General features: G+C 39.0%; 4 protein-coding genes and 1 long non-coding RNA gene across 5 annotated transcripts; 2 read left to right on the top strand and 3 right to left on the bottom strand.

Annotated features, from left to right (window-relative positions):
- The first annotated feature begins 42 nt into the window (after window positions 1-42).
- Window positions 43-1,955, top strand: LOC130181493 (androgen-dependent TFPI-regulating protein). Its single transcript, XM_056395744.1, has 5 exons — window positions 43-547; window positions 676-801; window positions 895-996; window positions 1,098-1,213; window positions 1,796-1,955. Exons 1-5 carry the CDS (start codon window positions 395-397, stop codon window positions 1,953-1,955), a joined length of 657 nt encoding a protein of 218 aa, XP_056251719.1. The 5' UTR covers window positions 43-394.
- LOC130181494 (uncharacterized) lies at window positions 1,550-3,859 on the bottom strand. Its single transcript, XR_008829580.1, has 4 exons — window positions 3,741-3,859; window positions 3,572-3,625; window positions 3,334-3,387; window positions 1,550-3,252 (listed from the first exon to the last, which is right to left on the bottom strand). It is a non-coding gene; the product is annotated as an uncharacterized LOC130181494 (long non-coding RNA).
- A 1,521-nt stretch (window positions 3,860-5,380) lies between these two features.
- On the top strand, window positions 5,381-16,134 carry herc4 (HECT and RLD domain containing E3 ubiquitin protein ligase 4). Its single transcript, XM_056395800.1, has 24 exons — window positions 5,381-5,556; window positions 6,516-6,786; window positions 6,975-7,134; window positions 7,348-7,424; window positions 7,520-7,741; window positions 7,828-7,923; window positions 8,258-8,384; window positions 8,550-8,704; window positions 8,829-8,905; window positions 9,087-9,211; window positions 9,392-9,451; window positions 9,885-9,996; window positions 11,266-11,455; window positions 11,591-11,763; window positions 11,890-12,009; window positions 12,099-12,197; window positions 12,372-12,539; window positions 12,790-12,933; window positions 13,165-13,331; window positions 13,532-13,598; window positions 13,720-13,802; window positions 14,312-14,495; window positions 14,924-15,026; window positions 15,143-16,134. Exons 2-24 carry the CDS (start codon window positions 6,561-6,563, stop codon window positions 15,349-15,351), a joined length of 3,144 nt encoding a protein of 1,047 aa, XP_056251775.1. The 5' UTR covers window positions 5,381-5,556; window positions 6,516-6,560; the 3' UTR covers window positions 15,352-16,134.
- A 407-nt stretch (window positions 16,135-16,541) lies between these two features.
- On the bottom strand, window positions 16,542-17,939 carry LOC130181534 (cytochrome c oxidase subunit 5B, mitochondrial). The gene is made up of 4 exons (XM_056395799.1): window positions 17,781-17,939; window positions 17,049-17,119; window positions 16,875-16,974; window positions 16,542-16,786 (listed from the first exon to the last, which is right to left on the bottom strand). The coding sequence occupies exons 1-4, from the start codon at window positions 17,878-17,880 to the stop codon at window positions 16,674-16,676; spliced, it is 384 nt and encodes a 127-aa protein (XP_056251774.1). The 5' UTR covers window positions 17,881-17,939; the 3' UTR covers window positions 16,542-16,673.
- Window positions 17,940-20,610: 2,671 nt separating this feature from the next.
- Window positions 20,611-22,188, bottom strand: mrps6 (mitochondrial ribosomal protein S6). Its single transcript, XM_056396389.1, has 2 exons — window positions 21,718-22,188; window positions 20,611-20,723 (listed from the first exon to the last, which is right to left on the bottom strand). Exon 1 carries the CDS (start codon window positions 22,054-22,056, stop codon window positions 21,724-21,726), a length of 333 nt encoding a protein of 110 aa, XP_056252364.1. The 5' UTR covers window positions 22,057-22,188; the 3' UTR covers window positions 20,611-20,723; window positions 21,718-21,723.
- Between the last annotated feature and the right edge of the window lie 9 nt (window positions 22,189-22,197).

The following is a 22,197-nucleotide window of genomic DNA, read 5'->3' on the forward strand; positions in this document are numbered from 1 at the left end:
GTAGTGATCCTGATTCGTTTACTTAAACTGATTTACTTACTTTGTGGGGCTTCTCTTGCAAAACACTGAAACCCACTGAAACCGATTAAGCTCTCACTGTGACTGAAATTGCCACCAGTCACATGCTACTGTGTGTCGGTTATGAAAGAAGGAGTCGTTTGCATCATAAGAAACAGTGGACCTCTTGTGGGGTTAAAGTGTCGTTTTGCCTCCACTGCTTGCAAATGTCTTGATAAGCTTGTGCTGAATTACACTAATCTTTAAAGGTCCCTCCACTGCGTTGAGTGCCTCGAGTCTAAAGGGAAAAGACACACTTTTCACTATTTAATAGTATTTTTCCCAGTCTTTAATTCATTTTGTTGTTTGTTGAGGATCAGTATACGCTTACGTTAGAATGACTTCAACCCTGGGGAGAGTGTACCACATCACAGCATTCAGCTGGTATGCTTTTGTTGTTAAGTGTCTCGCTGCTAAGGATGGAGAGAAGTTACCACCAGGAATCTTTGTTTATGGAGGACCTTGGAAGTACCTAACATTTTTGAATTTGGTGAGTACATTACCTCTATTATCTATCTATTACAGTGCATTAGTATACAATAATAAATATTGCAGATAAAAAAAAAGAAAAAGAAGAAAAAGGGATCACGGAAAACAAAAATGTGCCTTATATTTCAGTTATTGCAAATGTCATTCTTTGGACTGGCAGCTCTGAATGATCTACAAGCTGGGAAAAAGTCAGATACTATTCTGAGCAGATGTAAAGACCTCCTCTTCTCTGTCTTTGCCTTCCCTGTGGGCATGGTGAGACACACATTTTGGAAAATTCTACATTCTTTATCATTAAAATCATTTTTTGCTGTAAATTAAAATCTCTGCTCTCTGCATTTTGTTTAGTTTGTTGTTCTACTTTTCTGGACAATCTTTGCCTATGACAGAGAGTTAGTCTACCCAGCTACTATTGACACCTTCTTCCCTCCCTGGATAAACCATGCTATGGTCTGTAAACTTTAATTTTTTTTTTTATCTGTGTAAAGAATGTTGTGTACAAATTTAAATAACACATCACACATAATGAGTTATCTTCACTGTTTTCTCAGCACACATTTGTCCTGCCTGTTTTACTTGGAGAAGTGCTGGTGCAGCCTCACATCTACCCACAGACTAAACATGCCCTGGCAGCATTAGGAGTTGTGGGCTTGGCTTACTTATTTTGGTAAGTGATGAGTCAGCATATACATGATAACAATTTCCAAACATTAATGGCATTAAGTTAACATACAAATATCACAGAATTTTAAAACAATCACATCCTTCTTGATTTAATGTTTACCATCCGTATCTGACTGAATCTTTAATATATTTGAATGTGGCTAAAAGTACAGCAGTGTGTCTATATTCTTAGCGTAGCTAGTTTAGACTCATCCAGTGTGTAACAGTTCACTGCAAACAGCTTCAGGGTAACAGCTTTGAACCTCTTATCATTGGGGCTCACATACTGTGACACTGATCCTCATGTGTGTGATGGTACAAACAACAAAAATACTGTATGTTAGGGATGAGATTTCTTTATTATGCTAAGTGTTTTTGGGTTAAAATAATCAGTGTCATCAGTGCCAATGGGTGGAAACTGTGTGCCAGTGAATATTTGCATGAGACATACTAGATCTTTTAGACAAGACAGTACAAGATGATCTGACAGATACAGTGGTGCTGAGAATTGTTTTTCCCCTCTTTCTTTCTTTCTTTCTTTCTTTCTCTCTCTCTCCCTCTCTCTCTCTTTAAACATGTTCTGCAGGATTATATGGGTGTTCTTGTCAGTTGGGATTTGGGTGTATCCTCTCCTGGGCCACTTCAGCACCGCTGGTCTGGCGGGCTTCTTCTTTTTTAACATGTCTGCGGTGACCTTGTTCTACCTGCTGGGGGACACGCTCAACAGCCATGTGTGGAGTAAATGACTTTAACAAACATATACCACAGGAGACAAACAACTGAATTCAAGTCAACTTGCCTCTAATCTCTCTCTCTCTCTCTCTCTCTCTCTCTCTCTCTCTCTCTCTCTCTGTCTGTTTCTCTTTTCTTCTGCTGCCTCCTTTATTCTAGGTAAGGACATGAACAAAACGACAGCAAACAAACAGTGACTCTCAAATGAAAATGGTCAAGTACAGTGATCCAGACAAGACAAAAGACTCTTTTGAGAGAAGAAATATCACGTTTTCCCTCTTAAAAATAAAAAGTGGAATGTATGAGCAATACAACGCACCATTGTTCAGTCCATTACACTGTGGCATTTTGCCTGCAACAACCTTTGTTGGTCCAGTATAACCAGCACCATAAGGTGGCTAATGTTTGCAAATCTTAACAATAAAATGATGTATATTACACATTATTGATTTACTTCACTGGCTACATGATTCTTCTCCACTTCTACTACTGCTTAGCTAAAGGCCTTTAACTAAAGGCTAAGCAGTAGTTTATCGCTTAAGTTGCATTGTTCCACTAATGTAGCCACAGTAGAAAAAGTCACATTGTCTCAATTTAAAGAGGATTATTACTTTCTGCTCTGATGCAAATATTACAGTTCAAATTTAGAGCTCAACAAAGCGGTATTTAACATTGCAAAACGCCTGAATAATGCAATTTAAACATCAAAGCAGGCCTAAAGCAAGTGTCACTCACAACAGCAGAAATCCTCCTGTGACTATATTTATATTTTATGCCGTTTTTTAAAGCCGATTTAAAAAGAATATGCAGAGTAGAACCTGACAGATGCTCTTCCTTCCACATATTTGCAGCTTTTAAATTATAGTTTGTGAAGCTGACAGGATCCACCATCAATATTATCATTTTCACATTAAGTGCAATTGAGTTCCCCTCTATACAAAGGAGAGATTATTCCTAATTCATAACCAATGTCATTATTGACCACAATAAAGTGCATATTTTGAATTTTTCATGGAACATCTGGAGGGGTTGTAAGAGTAGCTTGACTTCTGTTAATCCAAAACATAATGCCGAACAGCCTTGATTTGGTGTCGTCACAAGTCCATTGAGATCTCCAAGAACAGCTGTGCTTCTATGTCCACTAGTTACTGTAACAGGGCTGATTTTTCTTTTTTGTTGTTGTAGTGGAGATCAACCACCACGCAAGTCTCTGTAGCCTTTAAGATGGTGGAGGTAGTTCGGATCTGCATCCACCAATCCAACTGAGAGGATCCTGGCCAGTAAATGCACATCCTCTTCACTCAGATCCTTCTGTTACAGAGATGAATATCAGATATTTAACTCAACTCAATCATTATAGAAAATGACAGTATTTAATTGATAATTACTTACCATCTTGTTGTTGGCAGCGGACTCAAGCAGCTGTGATTTTCTAGTTTTATTTCCCTGTCAAAGATAATAATAATTTCATAAAATCACACTTTCTTTCCTACTTCCTCTCATTGGTCGCTTCCTCTAGCAGATGCAGTGCAGTCTCTGTTTGTATCTGTATTCTTATGTTGAGTTATGTCTCATTCTTTATCCAAATTACATTTTAAAACAGAAAATCTCACTGTAAATGTTTTCTCACCTCTTTAAGTCCTTTTGAAAAGCACATTATGATGAAAAGAAGGCCACCAACGATCTGAGCATTAAAAAAACACAGTCAATAACAGTCCCAGACAAAAACTTTGATTTGTTAACAAATGTTTACCCTCAGCTAAAATATTAAATAAATAAATAAAGATGTTTTTACTTACTCCCAGCAAGTGAAACATGTTTGTTCCTCCTGGCTCTGTCCTGCTTGTACAAAGATTCGTAACTTAAAGTGCACCAAATAAGTTCCTCCTGCCCTGAGACATCACACCACAGTACGTAAGTCACAAGAAAAAACACCCATGAAGAACCAGCACCACAGGATATACTGCATTTTCGAGTAGCACCCATTCTTACAGCTGAAAGATGTTAATCATGAGACAAATGTGGTGTTACACAAATGGCTGCGTCAATTGGCGATTGTTGTGCAAGTGTTAACGTAGTTTCCAGTTTAGATTGTATCTCTTGATTGTTACCTGTAAATAACAATTATAGAAGTTGCACCTGGCCAATGAGCTATGATGCAGCATTGATAATTACTTGGAAAAAGAAATGAACCACCACCTGTTCATTTGAATATCCATTTACACTTACTTAATATACTTTGAAAGTGCATTGTCATTTGGAACAAAAAGGTTCTCATAGACAGAATTTAATAATCATTCTTATTCTTAAAAGGACTATGTATATTTTTGGTTATACACACACAGTATAACCAAGTCTGTTTTTTCTTTCTTTTTTTAAATAAATGTATTCATCAAATTGACACCATTCAAATTTTAATGACACATGTTAAGAAGCGCCAGGGGCTGAATGTAATTATTAATGTAAGTAAATGTAAGTACTTGAGTAAAGTTTTGAGTTACTTGTGTTTTACTATACTTTAACGATATACGTCACTTTATACTGCTACTCCACTACCTTAAAGAGGGAATATGATACTTTTTTTGCTCCATTAGTTTCTATGCAAATTAGGATTTTCTTGTAAAAAGATAATAAGTCTATAAAATAGACTACATCACATTGTTATAAACTACCCACCCATGTAAAAAGTATTTTAGTATTTCTCCACCTGCTACAACATAAAATGCTACTCACATGCAAATGTATAGGTAGAAACAAACTAACAATATATTGTATGATAGTGTAAAATTTTCCAAGGCCATATTTTCAGAATACAGAGTACTGCAATTTTTCTATAGTACTTCTAAACATAAGGCTTTGACTTGTCTTTTTTTTTCTTATCGTATTTCCATTTTAGGGTGTGAATTACCTTTTTCACCTACTCATATTGTGGCAGGAGTATGATACACTCTTGCCAATCACTCCCACCAGAATGTGTGTGTGTGTGTGTGTGTGTGTGTGTGTGTGTGTGTGTGTGTGTGTGTGTGTGTGTGTGTGTGTGTGATGTTTGTACACACAGAGTGTGTACATAGTTAACTGCAGAGAGACGCATGCGCGCGTGCGCTCCATCTAGAACATTTTGGACGCTTCGCGACATTTCTTCACCGTCATTTAGTAAAGCGTAAAGTAAAGCAGTAGCACTTCCGGTTTAGTGAGCGTATCTTCAAATTAAAGATCACAGCGTTTGTATTTACTGTACACTACATTCACAGTACATCTTTTTAAGTAAGATTTTCAGATAACCCCGATATTGCTTTCAGTATATAGTGAAAGTGGAGTGTATAGATGAATTTTCTTGTACGCCTTACTGCTCTGCTTCTGTATAAGAGTGGCGTTGCTAAAGGACAAACCGGAAATTCAAAGTCTAATACAGCTAGCTTGAGTGGTTTCTCGGCATCACCGTACAGCAGTTGTTGACAGAACACTGGAGTAGAGGGATTGGGTATTGCAAGCAGATGGTGGTTAGCTTTTGACATTAAAAACTGAAAATGCGCTGGTATGTGCGCTTTTAAAGGTCGGACCAGCTAGTGAGCAATACACTGGAAAACAGTAACGCTGTCAGATCTGGCGGGTTTGGTAAGATTTGCTATCTGGCTTTACCGTTATAACGGTAGATGACTTAGTCCTGGCTGTAACTTTTAACTGCTTACGCAAAACGTAAAGGAATGACACATCTTAATTTGCGTTGCTTAGCTATGCAGTCACCTTACAAAATTAACTCTTAGCTACATTAAGCCCTGACTTACGTTAGCCTGCTAAAATTACAGCAATGTTGGAGAAAAGCCATGCTACACCAATGTCACCACGTGTCGAACGCTTTTACTAAAAACTCTCTCCTTAAATCATTTACTGTCATTGCTATTTGTAATACTGCAACGTTAAGAAATGTCAAATAAACTTGGTCAAGTTGTATCAGTCAAGAATGATCTGTCTCGCTTGTGATCATGATGAAGGATCGTAAAGAGGAATTCTGTCCGCGGTCCCCCAGTGAGAACAAGAATAAAACTTCCGCTTTGAATATTGAAAGCATATTCATATAAATCTCAGAAAAAAACATGACAGTTCTTTTTTTTACTATAGCGGTCCTTATTGTGAGCTCTTAGTCTGTTGGTTAACTATGGTTAGATAAGAAATATTAGCAAAACTTTTGTTTAAACGCGTTTAGACATGTGTTTTAATTTGGAATTCCAGTCGCCCAAAGCGGAAGTGGTGATATTAGATGATTTCTGTGAACGTTACTCATCTAGCACCGTTAATCTAACTGTAGCTTACTTGGCTAATGTGTTGACATGTTACCTGGCCAGCTACGACCTCGTTGGACTGGTGTTAGTATATATCATTATATCCTAAAGACATTATTTAAGCTAACCACACGTACGCGTCTATTGTATCTAGCGATTATTTTATTTAGCCATAGCATTATTTGGCTACATTGCTAGGTGATACCAGATGAAGTGAATCTTGCAACTCAAACTGGATGTCTGAATGAGCTCTGTCAGGTTCCATTAGCCGCGGTGTCTCTCTGGTCTTCATAGAGACGGGGATCCTGCTGGCGTGTATAGCCAAAGAGGAGTGCTACAATGCTGTGCTGGGGAAATGCTTCCTACGGACAGCTGGGCTTGGGTGGGATTGATGATGAGATTGTGGTTGAGCCACGAAAATGTGAATTCTTTCACGGGAAGCAAGTGTGTGATGTGGGGTGTGGCCGGAGACACACAACCTTCCTGCTGGAGGATGGGACAGTATACACCTGTGGCTGCAATGACCTAGGGCAGCTGGGACATGAGAAGTCCAGAAAGAAACCAGGTTGGTCATTATTATTATTATTATTATTAGTAGTAGTATTGTTATTATTATTATTATTAGTATTAGTAGTAGTAGTAGTAGTAGGATTGTTATTATTATTATCACCATTATTACTATTTAATTGTGTTTTATGATAACAGCTGGTAAAATCATTCCTCACACAAACATTTGTTTCTATCTTCTATTAGAACAGGTTGTGGCTCTGGATGCACAAAACATAGTGGTGGTGTCATGTGGAGAGTCCCACACACTCGCCCTGAATGACAAAGGGCAGATTTTTTCATGGGGTCTTGGCTCAGATGGACAGCTCGGCCTAAATAACTTTGAAGAATGTGTTCGTGTGCCTAGGTAAATTCAGCAACTAATTTCACACTATTTGCTTATTCTTCCCTATGTCAGACAAATGTAATTAAAACAGATAAAACTATCAGCATACTGTTATCTAAATGTCAATGTGACTTTCATAATTAAATTCTGTTGCAAACAATTTAAAATTTGGAATTTATTTAACATGTTCATTTCTTTCAAAATGCAAATTTCTCTCTGCCTGTAAAATGCCAGAAACATCAAGAGTTTGTCAGACGTACAAATCACTCAGGTAGCCTGTGGGTATTGGCACTCCCATGCACTTTCAAGAGGTGAGGGTGGTTTCCACCTACACAATGCACATTTATTTATTCAACTTATTATGTTTCCAGCATGTTCAGACATTATATCTGTTTTGTTTGCACAGGGGGCCAGGTCTTCTCCTGGGGCCAGAATCGATATGGACAACTTGGGCTGGGAATTAATGGACAAAGCATTTCCACACCCCAAATCATTCAGTCTCTTCAGGGCATTCCTTTTGCTCAGATATCAGCAGGTGGTGCTCACAGCTTTGCCCTCACTCTCTCAGGAGCGGTGTTTGGTTGGGGTCGCAACAAGTTTGGTCAGCTGGGTCTCAATGACACCAATGGTGGGTGGTCGAAACTAGTGCTAGTAAAAGTACTTTTGAGCATTCAAGCCCCAAAGTCAGACTAATTGTCAGGATGTTTTTTTCAGATCGATATTTCCCAGCCCTGCTGAAGTCCCTTAGATCGCAGAGAGTGATTTACATCTCCTGTGGAGAAGATCACACAGCAGCACTGACCAAGTTAAGTTATATACTTTTGTGGTTAATTAAACCACCTGCAGTGTTGTGTGTGGAAGACCTTGATTTAAAACTGGGGATACTTTGAATCAAAGTGGGGTGTTATTTGTTGTGGTGAACCGATGGTTTTTACTGCTTGGGCCTTATTTTGGTAGGTTTGACCATCATTTCAAATTGTTCTGATTACATTTTATTGACCAGCTTAATTGCTTATATCTGGGGACAGAAGGACAGCTTAACCTGTGGCTTGTTATAGTCGTGAAGTTTTATTTATTTAAAAAGTCCATGGCTAACTCTTGTCCTGAAGGTCAACATAACTGGTGCTGCTGATTTTACAGGAAGGAGGTGTGTTTACATTTGGAGCAGGAGGATACGGACAACTGGGACATAACTCTACAAACCATGAAATCAACCCTAGGAAAGTGTTTGAGCTCATGGGAAATGTAGTTACACAGATTTCATGTGGAAGGTAAAATCTGTATTTTTTCACATTTTATCTCAAACGTGACTATATGATTGTTATGTGTACATAATGTAATTTTAGATAATCACTATAAAAGTTAAACTGGGTGTAATTGAATTTTATTGAAGTTTTTTTTTTAAGAACTTTTTCAAATTGTTGTGCAATCATAAGGCAGCACACTTTGGCTTTCACACCTTCCTGTGGGAAGATGGACTCCTTTGGGCTTGGTGGTAACGGGCAACTTGGTACACGCTCCACTTGCAACAGGAAAAGCCCCGCCCCCGTCAAAGGTCCCTGGGTAGCCTCCAATTCTCCTGCGGATACAGGTGAGACAGTAAATAAAGCTGCATCATGGGATTTCTCAGGACAAGATAAAACAGAATAAAAGACAAAACCCATAGAAAATTCATCCATACATTTATTTCTTGCTTTCATTCCAATACGTTGCAGACTCGGAGCAGAGCTGTTGTGTCAAGAGGATTTATGCTGGAGGAGATCAGAGTTTTGCTCACTATTGCACTGCCACTGTAAGTTTTCAGGAATAAAGGGACTTCTCATATTTTGAGGTTTCTCACAGATTTGAAGTAAATTCAACCTCTTAACATACAGTAACCATAATCAGAGAATTTTCAAATCAACATGGCTGAATAAATCAGGCAGACTGCTTCACAAAAACGATCCACGTTGGTCTTGTTTTTCTTTTTGTAGAACCTCCAGAACATAGATGATGTGAGGATACAAGATCCTCACAGAAGGATTTGCACCTTTAATGAGGATATCATACTAAAATGGTTGAACCATTCACCAGGAAGACTCCCGCTGGAAATCTCCAAGTAAAGTATTCTCCTCACAAGAACCATGGCTGACCACACCTTATGGATGTTGTTGCTAGTTTTAGTTCATCACAGACATATATTTTGCAACTGGAAAAGTCATGATTCTGTCGGTTCTTTATAGAGATTTGCTTTTGAAAAGTAGTCACACTAATTACTTGACTTTTATGATTCCCTCAGTGAGATTGACCTCGTGTTCTCCTCAGCAAGCTGCCTCAATGGATCTTTTCTCTCAATGAGGTAATCACATTTCAAATGAAGTCTATTTTTATCTGCAGTCTGGTCCAAAAGTCTTATTTCATTACTAATATGTTTGTTTTCATTATTGTGAAATCCAAGGCATTTTCTTCACTGATTTGATCCTTTGTCGTTACACACGACTTACAACGTATTAATCAATTCTTTAATTAATTCATTAATTAATTCTTTAATTCATTAATTCATTAATAACCTACAAGTATCAGACCTAGTTTTTGTTGAGACTGTCAGGGAGACGCTGATTCATCTCCAACTGGTTTGAAGCTGTAGTCAGTGATGTTGTGTTTATAATAAGATGTGTTTCTAATACTCAGTTCCCCTCTTGTATGTAAGCAGCGTTGGTTTATTTGGTGACCTAAATACTTGGAATGCAACCTGCATGGTTTCATGTGCGATGTCTGTTTCTGTCACACAGTCATCCAGATCACTACAGTACCAGCAGCAAATGTTCAGGGGTTGATATGAACATGGCTCGCATCCTCTTTCACAGAGTCATTCAACAAGATCACCCTGAGATAGCTCAGCAGGTCAGTGTTGGTGCAACATATCCATGTATTCCATTGCTGTTTCACCACTAGTGTACTTCAACATTTAAATAAAATTGTACTAATATTGTTACTATTGTTGCAGTGGCAGTATGTATTGTACCTGTGGGTAGAAAAAAGTAGTATCATAATGGATGGATCACAGTGTTTACTTCAGGTGTAGATTCAGAAACTTCTTAATGAATATTCCAAGACACATTTTATGCCACAACGCCCATTGTAGGGCACATTGCCCACCATCTTGAATTTGTTGCCCTGTGTCTCATTGGCTTTGATAAGGAAGTATTTTTCTGGAAACTCCCCAAAAAAGATTTCCACACAATTTTTGGAAAGAGAATGTTTGGCTTCTGTTTCTGTACCAGAATTCATCGCAGTCTTTTTTTTGTAAGATACTCATATAATTTTGATTTAGTGGTGGTTCTTTTTGTGTGTGTTTGTAACACTTTCAGGACTGTCTGCACTTTTTTTTCTAAACTTTCTAGAATTGCTGCATGATGCTTTAACTGAGGGGCTTTACAACATATGCTTACCATGTCTGTCTGCCCTTTCATGTTGGGCATGTAGTGTACAGTAGGTTTATGAGAGGGTTTTTCTTTGAAAACAGCTGCCTGCTACATCTGGAAACCATGCTGATGAGAGGCTTGGCAGTGAACTAAAACAGTAAAGTTGTGGGGCATAAAACCAAAACTTGAAACATGCATCATAGAGCTTTGGGGAACAGGTGATAATTCTTTGTGGTTTTGTCACTATGAATGAAACCTTTCGCATTACACATAGTGAGTTTTTTTTTTATTGTTAATACAGAAATATTGATTATTGAAGCTTTAATAAAATCCTGTATTATGTTTTGACAGCAGAGTTCATTCTGTAATGCTGTAGTACAGTAAACTCTTCACATTTCTGTAAATTACAAAAATCTTCGAATTGTGTAATATTGTATTATTTTTATTTTTTTTATTGTATTCTAATACTGTATATACAGTTAGTGTTAGTGCATATGTCCTTTCAGTCCAGACTGCTGCAATGACTTTTAGTAGCAACTTTATGAGCTCACCTTGTCTGATATCAAGACATCTTGTCTTGAGTCCAGCTCCAGCTCCATCCTCTGCCACCTTTAGCATCCTACCCCACCTGAATATGTTATTGTTACACTTTGCCCCACCACCACCACTCGAGTTAGGAGTTGCATCAATAAAGGAATTGTTACATTAAAGCATAACAGACCTGTATACTTTCTTCTGTCTCCCTCAGATTGCTGCAAGTCTGGAAAAGAACCTCATTCCCAGACTGAGCAGCTCTCCTCCAGACATTGAAGCCCTGAGACTCTACCTCACTCTCCCAGAATGCCCTCTCTTCAGTGACCGAAATAATTATGTGACCATTGCCATCCCATTTGCCAAATCACTCCTCAGCCTGAAAGAGGCTGCACTGAAGGTTCTAGGTAGGATGAAGATGATGTTTTTTTTTTTTTATGCTTTACGCCAAACACAATGCAACAGTCTGTAAAGTTTATGCTTTTCATCTTTAAAAAAAAGAAACAGCCTTTTTTCATTTCACTTTTTTGTGTTTGCGTCAGGAAACTGGTGGTCTACGTTTGAGCCCCCCGTCTTCCAGTGGCTGGTTGAGGTGTACAAGGAGGTGGTGGTGTATCTGCTTCAAATGCACAAGATGGGCATTCCTTCAGTAGAGCAGAGAATTTTCACCTGTTTCCTGGACACGTCCCTGCGACTCCTGGAGATCCTGCACACGGTGAGAAATGAACAAAATTCCAATCCAGAGTTTGTGTTACAGCTGCTTTCACATGTCAAATTCACACAGTAAATCATGCGATACCTTGACAGACAGTTGTTTACATCCATTTTGCTGCTGCTTCAGGTGAGTGACAGAGCAGGACACATCATTCAGTATGATAAATTCTACATCCATGAGTTGGATGACCTGATAGACATCAGAAATGACTACGTCACATGGATTCAGAGGCAGATGTACCCACTGGTGAGTTCCTGCTCCATGATTCACTTGATTACATTTGTCTATATTTAGGCATCGGTATGATCCATTCGTTTATGCCTCTGTATCCTCAGGGTCATGACGGTGTGGTGACTCTGTGCAGGTATCCCTTTGTATTTGATGCCCAAGCGAAGACCACTCTGCTTCAAACTGATGCTGTGATACAGATGCAGGTAATGTGCAGTAAATCACTTACTCTGGGTTTCTTTCATCATGAGCTACTTTTCTTCTTCCTTTCGACTGGTTTCACCCTGCGTAAAAGAGCTTAATCTAGTGCTGTCAAATCATTGTGTCTTCGAAAACATATAGCGTTCTCATCATTCATCATTCCCTCCATGCGCTGATAGATGGCAGTGGACCAGGCGCAGATGCAGAACTTCAGCTCCATGTTCCTGCCGGCAGTGGAATCTGTCAACCCGTGCCTCATCCTCATCGTCCGGAGGGAAAATATTGTTGGCGACACCATGGAAGTCCTCAGGAAGTCTAAGAATGTTGACTACAAGAAACCGCTCAAGGTAAAAGCTGCTAGAATTAAAATTGGTATGTGAGGTGTGACATTTACTCTGTGACTCTGCAGTTCGCCTTAGCTCTACGGAGCCTTCCAACTTAAAAAAATTGTAGTGATTTAATACAGCTCAATACGGATGGCCAGGTTCATCAAATATTATGTAGCTTAAAGTGTTGTTATATTTACAAATCTGTGGTGCCATTTAGGCGAAGACATGAAAAGTACTGCTGTTGTGCTTATGTTTGTGACCATGACAGGTGATCTTTGTGGGAGAAGAGGCGGTCGATGCAGGAGGTGTGAGAAAGGAGTTCTTCCTCCTGATCATGAAAGAGCTGTTGGATCCCAAATACGGCATGTTTCGTTACCACGAGGAGTCCAGGCTCATCTGGTTTTCAAACAAGGTACTTACTGTAATAATTCACCTGTGAATTCTCACGCTGCTGAAACATCACTAGGAATGTTTTTAAGTGCGCTCTAAAGCGCCCTCAATAATGGGGACAACGAAGCGGTCATAACATGAATTGGCTCATGTAAATGCCATATCTTTGCAGTAAACTAGCCACCGTCTGAATTTAACTTAGGAGAAACTGCCCTCCGTAAAATCTTTGACACTCAATGACTGTCCCTTGCAGACCTTTGAGGACATTGACTTGTTCAACCTCATTGGGGTCATCTGTGGTCTGGCCATCTACAATCTCACCATAGTGGAGCTCAACTTCCCCGTGGCCCTTTACAAGAAACTTCTGAAGAGGAAGCCAACGCTAGACGACCTGAAAGAGCTAATGCCAGATGTGGGAAGGTCAGATCAAGGAACAGTCATCTGAGGTTTCCTTTTAACATGTTTATGAACGTCTGTTTACCTTGGTGTTTTCCTTGCCGCGTCTAAAATCGGATCTTTTAAAGTTGCAATTACAGTGTATTACCAGAGAGAGAGTTGACCCAAAAGCGTTCAACATTGTCTATAAAAAAAACTGATAAATGTATCTCTTGTAAAAGCAGGAGTCTGCAGCAGTTGCTGGACTACACGGAGGATGACCTTGAGGAAACGTTCTGCTTGAATTTCACAGTAAGATAATTGCAGTAACAGCAGTCAACAGTCTCTGTGGTGCATACAGCTTCAAATAAACAGTTGTGCTATGTGCAAATCATATAAACAAAATCTAAACAGTGTCTTTGTTTTTTTTCAGATCACAGAGGAAAACTATGGTGCCACAGAGGTTTTGGAACTAGTACAGAACGGCGAAGACATCAATGTCAATACATCAAACAGGTAAAATTTTCTCACCTGTCCTATTAACCATGAACAGATGCTTAAGAGGAATAGTTTTACATTTTTGCAAATAAATGCATTCACTTTCCTGCCAACAGTTAGATTGGAAAATTGATACCATTCTGATGGCTTTATGGTTAAAATGTAGCTAGTTCGTTTAGCATAAAGACGGAGGTTTGGGTAGGGGGATAGCTGATTAAAACATTCTGTGTTGTTTGTTTAATTCATTAAGAATAAAGAGTTAACTGTAAAAATATGTTTTCAGAAATCTGGGCTTTTTCCAAAATGTCAAACTATTCCTTTTAAGACTCAGATGTTTTTCTGCTTAAATGTTCCAAACCTTTAACCAGTAAATTGTTTTAACTCATCCTGAAAATATCAATAGTAGAATCATCCTCTGTATTATATGCTGTCAGAAATCTGGTGTTATTGCTTTCTTCCAATTGCATTTTACATGTAACATATTTCTTTACATCACTTTATTTTCATATGAATTCCTTTTTCTCCAGGCAGGAATTTGTCAATGCCTATGTTGACTATGTTTTCAACACGTCAGTGGCCCCACTGTTTGAGTGCTTCTATGCAGGCTTTCACAAAGTGTGCGGTGGAAAAGTTTTAGAGCTGTTCCAGCCAAACGAACTGCAAGCCATGGTCATTGGCAACACCAACTATGACTGGACGGAGCTTGAAAAGGTCTTGTTTTAAATATTGATTAAGGGAAATATGTCATCTCAGCAACTCATTTTGTCAGAGTCAGCCTAATAAGTTTAAAGGACCAATGTGTAGTGGGCTCTGTTGGCATAGATGGAATATAGTACTCATAATTGGTTTCCTTGGTGTGTAATCACATCACATATATATATATTTATATATATATATATATATATATATATAATATATATATATATATATATACACACACACACACACACACACAGGGAACAGGTTCTCCTACACACTTGGAAAAGGGAGGCGTGTGGGTCAGGAGTATTAAGTTGGTTGCAATCTGCAACCTCACCACTAGATATATCACTAAATCCTACACACTGGTCCTTATAGTACAGTATAGAAATAGTATTATAACAATAACAATAACAATTATATTTGTCTCCACTCTTCAGAGTACTGAATACAAAGGGGAGTACTGGGCGGACCATCACACCATCAGGCTCTTCTGGGAGGTGTTCCACTGTCTTCCTTTAGAGAAGAAAAAACAGTTCCTCTGTAAGTGCAGCTCGTCCATATGCAACATCAGAGAAGCTGTTCCTTTGGCAATGTGAATATATTCATATGTTTTGTTTTCAGCTGTAAAAGTGACACGATGTCTCTCGCCTTTCCAGTGTTCCTCACAGGAAGTGACCGCATACCCATCTTGGGCATGAAATGCCTGAAACTGGTGATCCAGCCCACTGGTGGAGGGGAGCATTATTTACCTGTCGCCCACACGTGCTTCAACCTGCTGGACCTGCCCAAATACACAAGTCTGGAAACACTCCGTGAGAAGCTTCTACAGGCTATAGATCACAATCAAGGCTTTAATCTTGCCTGAAAGTACACAGAAATGCCTAGAACTCCGTGTCGAGACTGTTGATGGCAACCACATTCCCGAATGTTTAGTTTTTGCAGACTTGAACACTGGTTGGAAAGAGGAGGAAGACAAGTGACACTAGAAATGATTTAAGAGTTGGATGCCTAGACTTTGACATTAATCTTGACTTTGGTTTTCCAGCTTTTTTCCATACCATCACAGTATTTGATGCCCTATTACAAGTTGATTCACATTTGATATATTGCTCTTGTAGATATGCTTTTATTCATGTTTGGATATGACAAGTATGATGAAGCAAACTACTGGTATTTACAGGGCATGGATACAGCAACATAAACACCTGTAAAATATAATTCAATGCAGCAGCATTACCTTTTTGAAGCTTATGATGTAAAACATTAGTGAGATGTTCCTGTTATATTTTTTCTCGGAAACACCTCAAAATCTAATGTAATCCAAGCACTGTGGCCTCAAAACGACCAGATTTAAATCAACACCGCTCTTATAGGGTGTCGACAAAAATGTAACATTTTAAGCTCCACTGTGGTAGTAGTTCCTCACATTGTATTTTACAGGAGTTAATGATGTTGTGTCCACCCCCTGTGTATTAAATGTTTGAACCCAGACATGTAAACTAACTCTTTATGTTAAGTTCTGTTGTGACATTTGATTGAGAGCAGTGCAAAGCGTTAGATTTTCTTGGCTTTAAGCCTTAAACAAGCCACAAATAAAAACAAAGTAAAGCCACTGAAATAAATGTGAGTTACTTTGGGGATAAAATACCGTCCTATTGTTTAAGTCATTTTTATTTACTGCCTTCTAGAGCATTGGTTTATTTGCAGTGACGTTTGATCATTTATTGTAGCATCATGCCTTTGGTAGTAATTTTAACATGATAAATTTAACTTACTTTTTAGTTGCAGTGCAATATCACAACTTAAAGGATTGGAAGACAATTTTAAGTTGATGTGTCCTCTCCAGTTTATAGGCCAAGTCAGAATTTTGGTGTACTATGGCTATGACTGAAATTCTGTCATTTCCAGTGTTTCACTGTTCGACCTATCAGCGATTGTTCTTCCACTTAACACAGCTCACTTTAGCTTTAATATTTTTTCTTGTCCTTTGTCAGAACATGACGGATGAGGATCTGTTCCTCAATTAAAAACAACAACAGAGTTCTGTCCAGACAATTTGGTTCAGGTTTACATTTTAATGATAAACTGTACATGCTGAATGATATGCACACATTGCAGTATACGGGCACGAGGGAGGCAAATACAGTTTTCTGAGCTGTCCCAATCATACAGAACTTGAATTTAGTTTCAATGTGGCAATTCGAAGTGGGCCAACTTATAGTGGGTACCACAGGAAGGACAGCGCTGGGAACCTCCCTCATGAAGCCAGAACCACACTATAGCAGTGTTGTCTTCCTCACCTGCAGATAATTGAATTATGAGTAACCTGGTTTGTAATGTACACATTCAAGAAAAAAATGAGATAAGTGTTTAATATACATCACGTACAAAGACAGCCCACCAGCCTCTTGTCTAGAGTGCATGGCACAATCTGAGGGTCTTCCTTTGTGCCACTATAGTATTTGGGCTCCAATATACTGTAGGGGTCCTGTAATGTTAAGTAAAAGAAAATTAGTACATGTGAGGTTTAAAGCCAGCACTTGAGTGAATAGTTGTCTATACCTTTCCCTCTTTGAAGGACATCAGGACTCGGCGCTCCAGTCCAGTGGCCTGTTCCTCATCTGTTGGTATCCCTGAAAAAATATATGGCAGAGGTTTTCATTAAAACAAATTCGTCTTAAATTATAAACCACCCTCAGAGTAATCTGGCAAGGTGTGCTCTGTGCACTTTACAGTAGGACTGTCCGTGTACTTGAATGCCAATGAAACTGCACGTCGGCAGTGGACGCCTCCCACACCAACCTGCCTCTGTGCCCTATCGGTACTGGCATCAAACCAACAGACGCCTGCCAAAGGAGGTGGGTCTATCAAAGGCCTTTCCGCGAGTTAAAGACCAAATGACCTTCATTATTTGATTCAAACACTTTCAAACACACATTTAGGTGGAACACATTTACAAGTAAATATCATTCTCCCAGAAAATAAAGTGATCACAAACAAGATATTTCATCACTGCGAATAAAGATTACGTGTCAAAAGTCAATGTTATTTATCCTCTACATTAAACACTATTAACTGAAAGAACGCTGGTAGCAAGTGACTATTCATGATACAGCGTTTTAGATACCAAACTGCGCAATAAACTAAAAATAATACTGACAGACTCCCAATCCAGCCCCCTCAACTTAACGCACACTTGTGACCAGTGACAGTTGCGCTTCTACAGTAGTCTGCGGTCTTACTTCACAGTGTAAACTCATAATTTCTTCGGTAATAAATAAACAGGAGTCCTACCTCCTTCTGAGGCCATGGCACGCTGTAGCGGCCTAGGCACCACATTGTTCCTCAGCCGCAATGTTGTTGTACAAGTTCGGAGAAGGAGACGTCCCGCCATGATTCTGGTCTCACTTTCAGGTACCGAATATGACCTGAATACAGCTGTCAGATGGACTGAAATGACCCCGACAAAACGACTGAGTGACAGGTCATCGGACCAACGACAGCAGAAAGATGGCTGCGCTGACCAATGAAATTGAGCGGACGGGGCACGAGGAGCAGGTGGGAGACACTGGTGAAGGCATGAAAAAGTTAGAGATTCAAATTCAGTTTGGATAACGCATTTTAAATTTGGAAGCAAAATTAACTACACTATTTTAGATTCGATTATTTAATGGAATAGTATTTCATTTGCTCTACACACACACACACACACACACACACACACACACACACACACACACACACAGTAGATTATTATGATCTGGATGATTTAAGTAAAGGTCATTTTAAACACTTTATAGGGCTTTTGTGTAGTTTCTTTTATAATAATGAATCGTATTTTTTACTGATCATATGCCTTAGTTTCTTTGTAAAGCTTTGATCGTCAACTAGTAGCAGATGTCGGTATAAATTAATGGCAGAGTTAATAGTAGAAATTAAATGTAGTGGTGTGTAAGTATCATAAACCTCATTGACTGGTGTTATTGATGGTCATTGCGCCTCTGCTCCAGGTGGAGGCGGTGTAGGACCAAAAAACACCACTGGTTTCCCACTGAAATAAGACGATAAAGAAACAATGACAGGACTGTTGTAGCGTATAAGACATGCTGTTTGAGCGCATGTGTTGTCCCAGTTGTTTGTTGATGAGTATAAAGACTGTGTCCCGCTGTATTACTCAGGCTGCACTACAGCGTCTATTCACGGGCGCGATCCCACTACTGAGCGGCACGGGGGCTTTGACCTGCTTCGTTTCCGACCTGGGCCGGTGCACCCCTCCTTAGGCGACCTGGTGGTCCCGGGCTTCCCCAGGAGCACCATATCGATACCGAACTTAGTGCGGACACCCGATCGGCATAGTCCGCTGCAGGTCAGAACTCCTGAGCTCAAACGATCCGCCAGCCTCAGCCTCCCAGTGACTTGGATTACAGGTGCGCGCCACCGCACCCGGCGAGGAGTAACAATACTTCTCGGGGTTTTAGCGTTTACAAAAGTGACGTAATCAAAAAGGCTGGCGACATCTTGTGGCGAAGGTTATGTATCATTTAAACTGCTTTCATTCAATGATAGACAATATAACCTAATAACAGGTAGATAGATATATACTTTATTTATCCTCTAGGGGAAATTCAGGTACATGATATGTACATAATGTGGTAATAATAATGTGAATGATTCATAATAATGCGAATATGAAAGTGAAGCAGCCAATGTGTTCATATGTTAAAGTGAACTCTGGATCAGTGTTAGAAAGTAATCAAATAGTCTACATTTATTCAAGTACCAAATTGATACTTGTACTTTTCTTGATCTTTATGTTACTTTATTCTTCTACTCCACTGCAATTCAGAAAGAAATATTATACTTTTTACTCCACTACACATATCTGACAACTATATTCAATTTCTTTGCAAATTAAAGTCTCCTGATTTCACCAAACTTGTGTATTAAGAATGATGGGGGCATAAGCAGTGTGGAGTAACATACTGCATGTAACGGGATTATATAATCAAATTACAAAAAAAATGTGATTGTAATCTGTCACAGTTACTGAGAAAAAAATCTTAATTAAATTACAGTTACTAATCATCTGAATATATTCTTTATGCTCAGACTTGTATTTTCCGATTTACTGAAAGACAGGAAAGAAGAAAATAACCTCCACAGTAAAGATGATGTTGTATTGCTTAAAGATAGATAAATACTGTATTAAATAATCCATCCAAGTTTGGATATGGAGACAGCCATTTTTCACAAGACACCAGACCATAGCAAAAAGAAGTAAATAGTGGCCAGAAACATGAATCATATGAATATGAATGCTTTTTTTTTTTTATGTCTTCTGGATGTGAAAGTAGACATTTTTTCTGCATGTTCCACAAACATTTAGGTGGACAAAAATGTATTTAATCATATTTAAGGGTAAAAATTTCTACCAATTTATTGAAAATTGCTTATATTGTTTCAAGTCCAGAAATGCATGGTGTGGTGATTACTGTGTGTCTGGATAAAGCATGACAAAGCACAGGTGGACTTACAAAACACACATCCCAGCCAACTAATGAAATTCAACCAGCCTGAGAAAGTCTCTGAAAAACATGGTGACCTTGATCTCTTAAAATCATGCAGGGCTGTTTAATTTGATAAGGTGAGGACAACCCACCTAAGCAAACAAACAAGCAGTGATCAGGGCTGGATAGCTTTATAATAATATTAGACACATGCATTTTCTATCTGAATTTGAGGCCCCTAAAATATGGACTGGAAATAAAGTTTTTCAAATTGCAGTTTGAAATTGACTATTGATAATTTCACAAAGTGAAATTCAGACCAGATGAATTCAGGAAGAGGGTTTTCAAAGTAAATGTTTCAGTGCTATACATAAAGTGGTATTTCGTTTTAATTCAAATTTTAATCACTACTAAATATTTCAGTAGTGATTAAAATTCATAATTTCGTATTCAGTTGCTAATATAATTCAAATTATCATGACAATGTAGTTTCAGAGCTACATAAACCACCTCTAGGGGAATGAAAACTGATATTGCCATCACATCACTAAACATCATGTGTAGCACAATGTCTAAAATGTTTGAACAGGAAGGTGAAAAAAAACTTGCAACTAAGCTAGAAAAAAGTACTTTATTATAACATTAGACCCCAATGCAGGCCAAAAACTATGGAAAAGGTCAAAGACGGGAGCATCACACTGTACATCTTCTGGATGTGAGCTGCGGAAACCTGTAAAACAAAGGGAACAACCATTACATAGGGTTCAGTTACAGCAGTCAGCACAGCAAGATCTCCATAAACAGAAGGGAAAGGACACTGACTCCATGAACACATTCAATGAAGTCAGCTGTTAGTTTTTTGTCATAAACACACAGCATCAAAATTGATGATAAAGATCCACTTAAGTTGTTTGTTATTAAAGAATCACGATGAGGATCCATACTGAGCATGAAATTCAACAAATGAAATATAAACTTGTCAGTGCACTCTGGTGGACAAAGTGTGTAATGGCAACATTTCTTTTTTTTTTTGTTAATCAACCTCTACTGACATGTATGTGATAAACCAAAGAAGAGAGCAACATCTGCCACACCAACATATTGGTCTGGCTCTACTACATTTCCCAGGGTGATGATCAGGCAAGTTGGAACTGATCAAGAAATAAATATTTCTAGCATTTGTGGTGAAATTAGAATGTTATATATCCAACATAATTGATATATAAGCTCTTGGATTTCCATTTCTATAGAGGAGTATTCATCTTTGTTAACTACAAGAGGACAACACCTTTGAATCTTACATTGTTATACATGTTCGTGATGTCTCAGGGATACTTACGTCAGTATAAACACTTTACTTATTGTCTCCCAAAAGTACTTGTGAGCAGTGGCATGTTTCACAGGCTTTAAGCCCAAACTGATTTTCACATACAAGACAGAACATCACAGTATGAGGCAGGATATGCGGTTTTCTAATCCAGCAAAACCTTGGATTTCACAGCTACAGAAATACTATGACTTGTTTGAGCTTTTTGATTGAATACTGCAGCTATCCATTCATTGGACATACACGAGTAAACAAAACAATCCTAACATTTTGGTGACTTGTGCACACGTGTAGATGAAACCGTCACTCCTGCTCATACACTAGCCGTTTGTTTAAGTCACCAGATACATGGTTAGTAGCCTAGTGATGCATATTATCCATCCCTGTAATCCCTTACATTCAGTCACTGTTGGGGACCGCAGCAGTTAGTGCTGGGAACCTGGGCGTCCTTCTTCAGCACAGTAGGCCTCACCACGTCCACATCGCGGTGCAGATGATTGAGCAAGCCTGAGAGGATGTCGGGGGCTGCGTAAAAATCGACTACAAAGTAAGCCCCTCGGCTGTGCTTCTCGCTGTGCTTGGTCATCTTGTAGGGCAACAGTCTCTCTCCCAAGTTCTCCAGGTCCCTGACCACTGCGCCCCGCTCCATCAAGGTCTCCACTGTGCGCCGGAGCGCAGCCGCCGTCTCCGGCCGCTGCATTGTCTTCAAGATTAGGGCCAGCTCGTAGCGAGGCATGGCTTCACCGAAGAACTCCTCGAATCACACTTTAAACTCAGCTGGCTTTAGGTCCGTGTCATTGCCCGATAGATCACTCCAAAGACGACCATATTATGACACGAGGGACAGGAAAGGTCTTTGGTGATGACGTATAAAGCA

Source organism: Seriola aureovittata, chromosome 14, assembly GCF_021018895.1.
Source record: "Seriola aureovittata isolate HTS-2021-v1 ecotype China chromosome 14, ASM2101889v1, whole genome shotgun sequence".
NCBI lineage: Eukaryota > Metazoa > Chordata > Actinopteri > Carangiformes > Carangidae > Seriola > Seriola aureovittata.

Bases quoted from the DNA above. Each gene is read 5' to 3' on its own strand.
- LOC130181534 (XM_056395799.1), bottom strand. From the start codon at position 17,880: ATGGCGGGACGTCTCCTTCTCCGAACTTGTACAACAACATTGCGGCTG. The intron at 17,120-17,780 runs GTAGGACTCCTG...ATATTTTTTCAG, and splicing joins TGCCATGGCCTCAGAAGGAG to GGATACCAACAGATGAGGAA. The intron at 16,975-17,048 runs GTATAGACAACT...TTAACATTACAG, and splicing joins TGTCCTTCAAAGAGGGAAAG to GACCCCTACAGTATATTGGA.
- herc4 (XM_056395800.1), top strand. From the start codon at position 6,561: ATGCTGTGCTGGGGAAATGCTTCCTACGGACAGCTGGGCTTGGGTGGG. The intron at 7,924-8,257 runs GTTATATACTTT...TTTTACAGGAAG, and splicing joins AGCAGCACTGACCAAGTTAA to GAGGTGTGTTTACATTTGGA. The intron at 15,027-15,142 runs GTAAGTGCAGCT...TCGCCTTTCCAG, and splicing joins GAAGAAAAAACAGTTCCTCT to TGTTCCTCACAGGAAGTGAC.
- mrps6 (XM_056396389.1), bottom strand. From the start codon at position 22,056: ATGCCTCGCTACGAGCTGGCCCTAATCTTGAAGACAATGCAGCGGCCG.
- LOC130181493 (XM_056395744.1), top strand. From the start codon at position 395: ATGACTTCAACCCTGGGGAGAGTGTACCACATCACAGCATTCAGCTGG. The intron at 802-894 runs GTGAGACACACA...CATTTTGTTTAG, and splicing joins TTGCCTTCCCTGTGGGCATG to TTTGTTGTTCTACTTTTCTG. The intron at 997-1,097 runs GTCTGTAAACTT...CTGTTTTCTCAG, and splicing joins CCTGGATAAACCATGCTATG to CACACATTTGTCCTGCCTGT.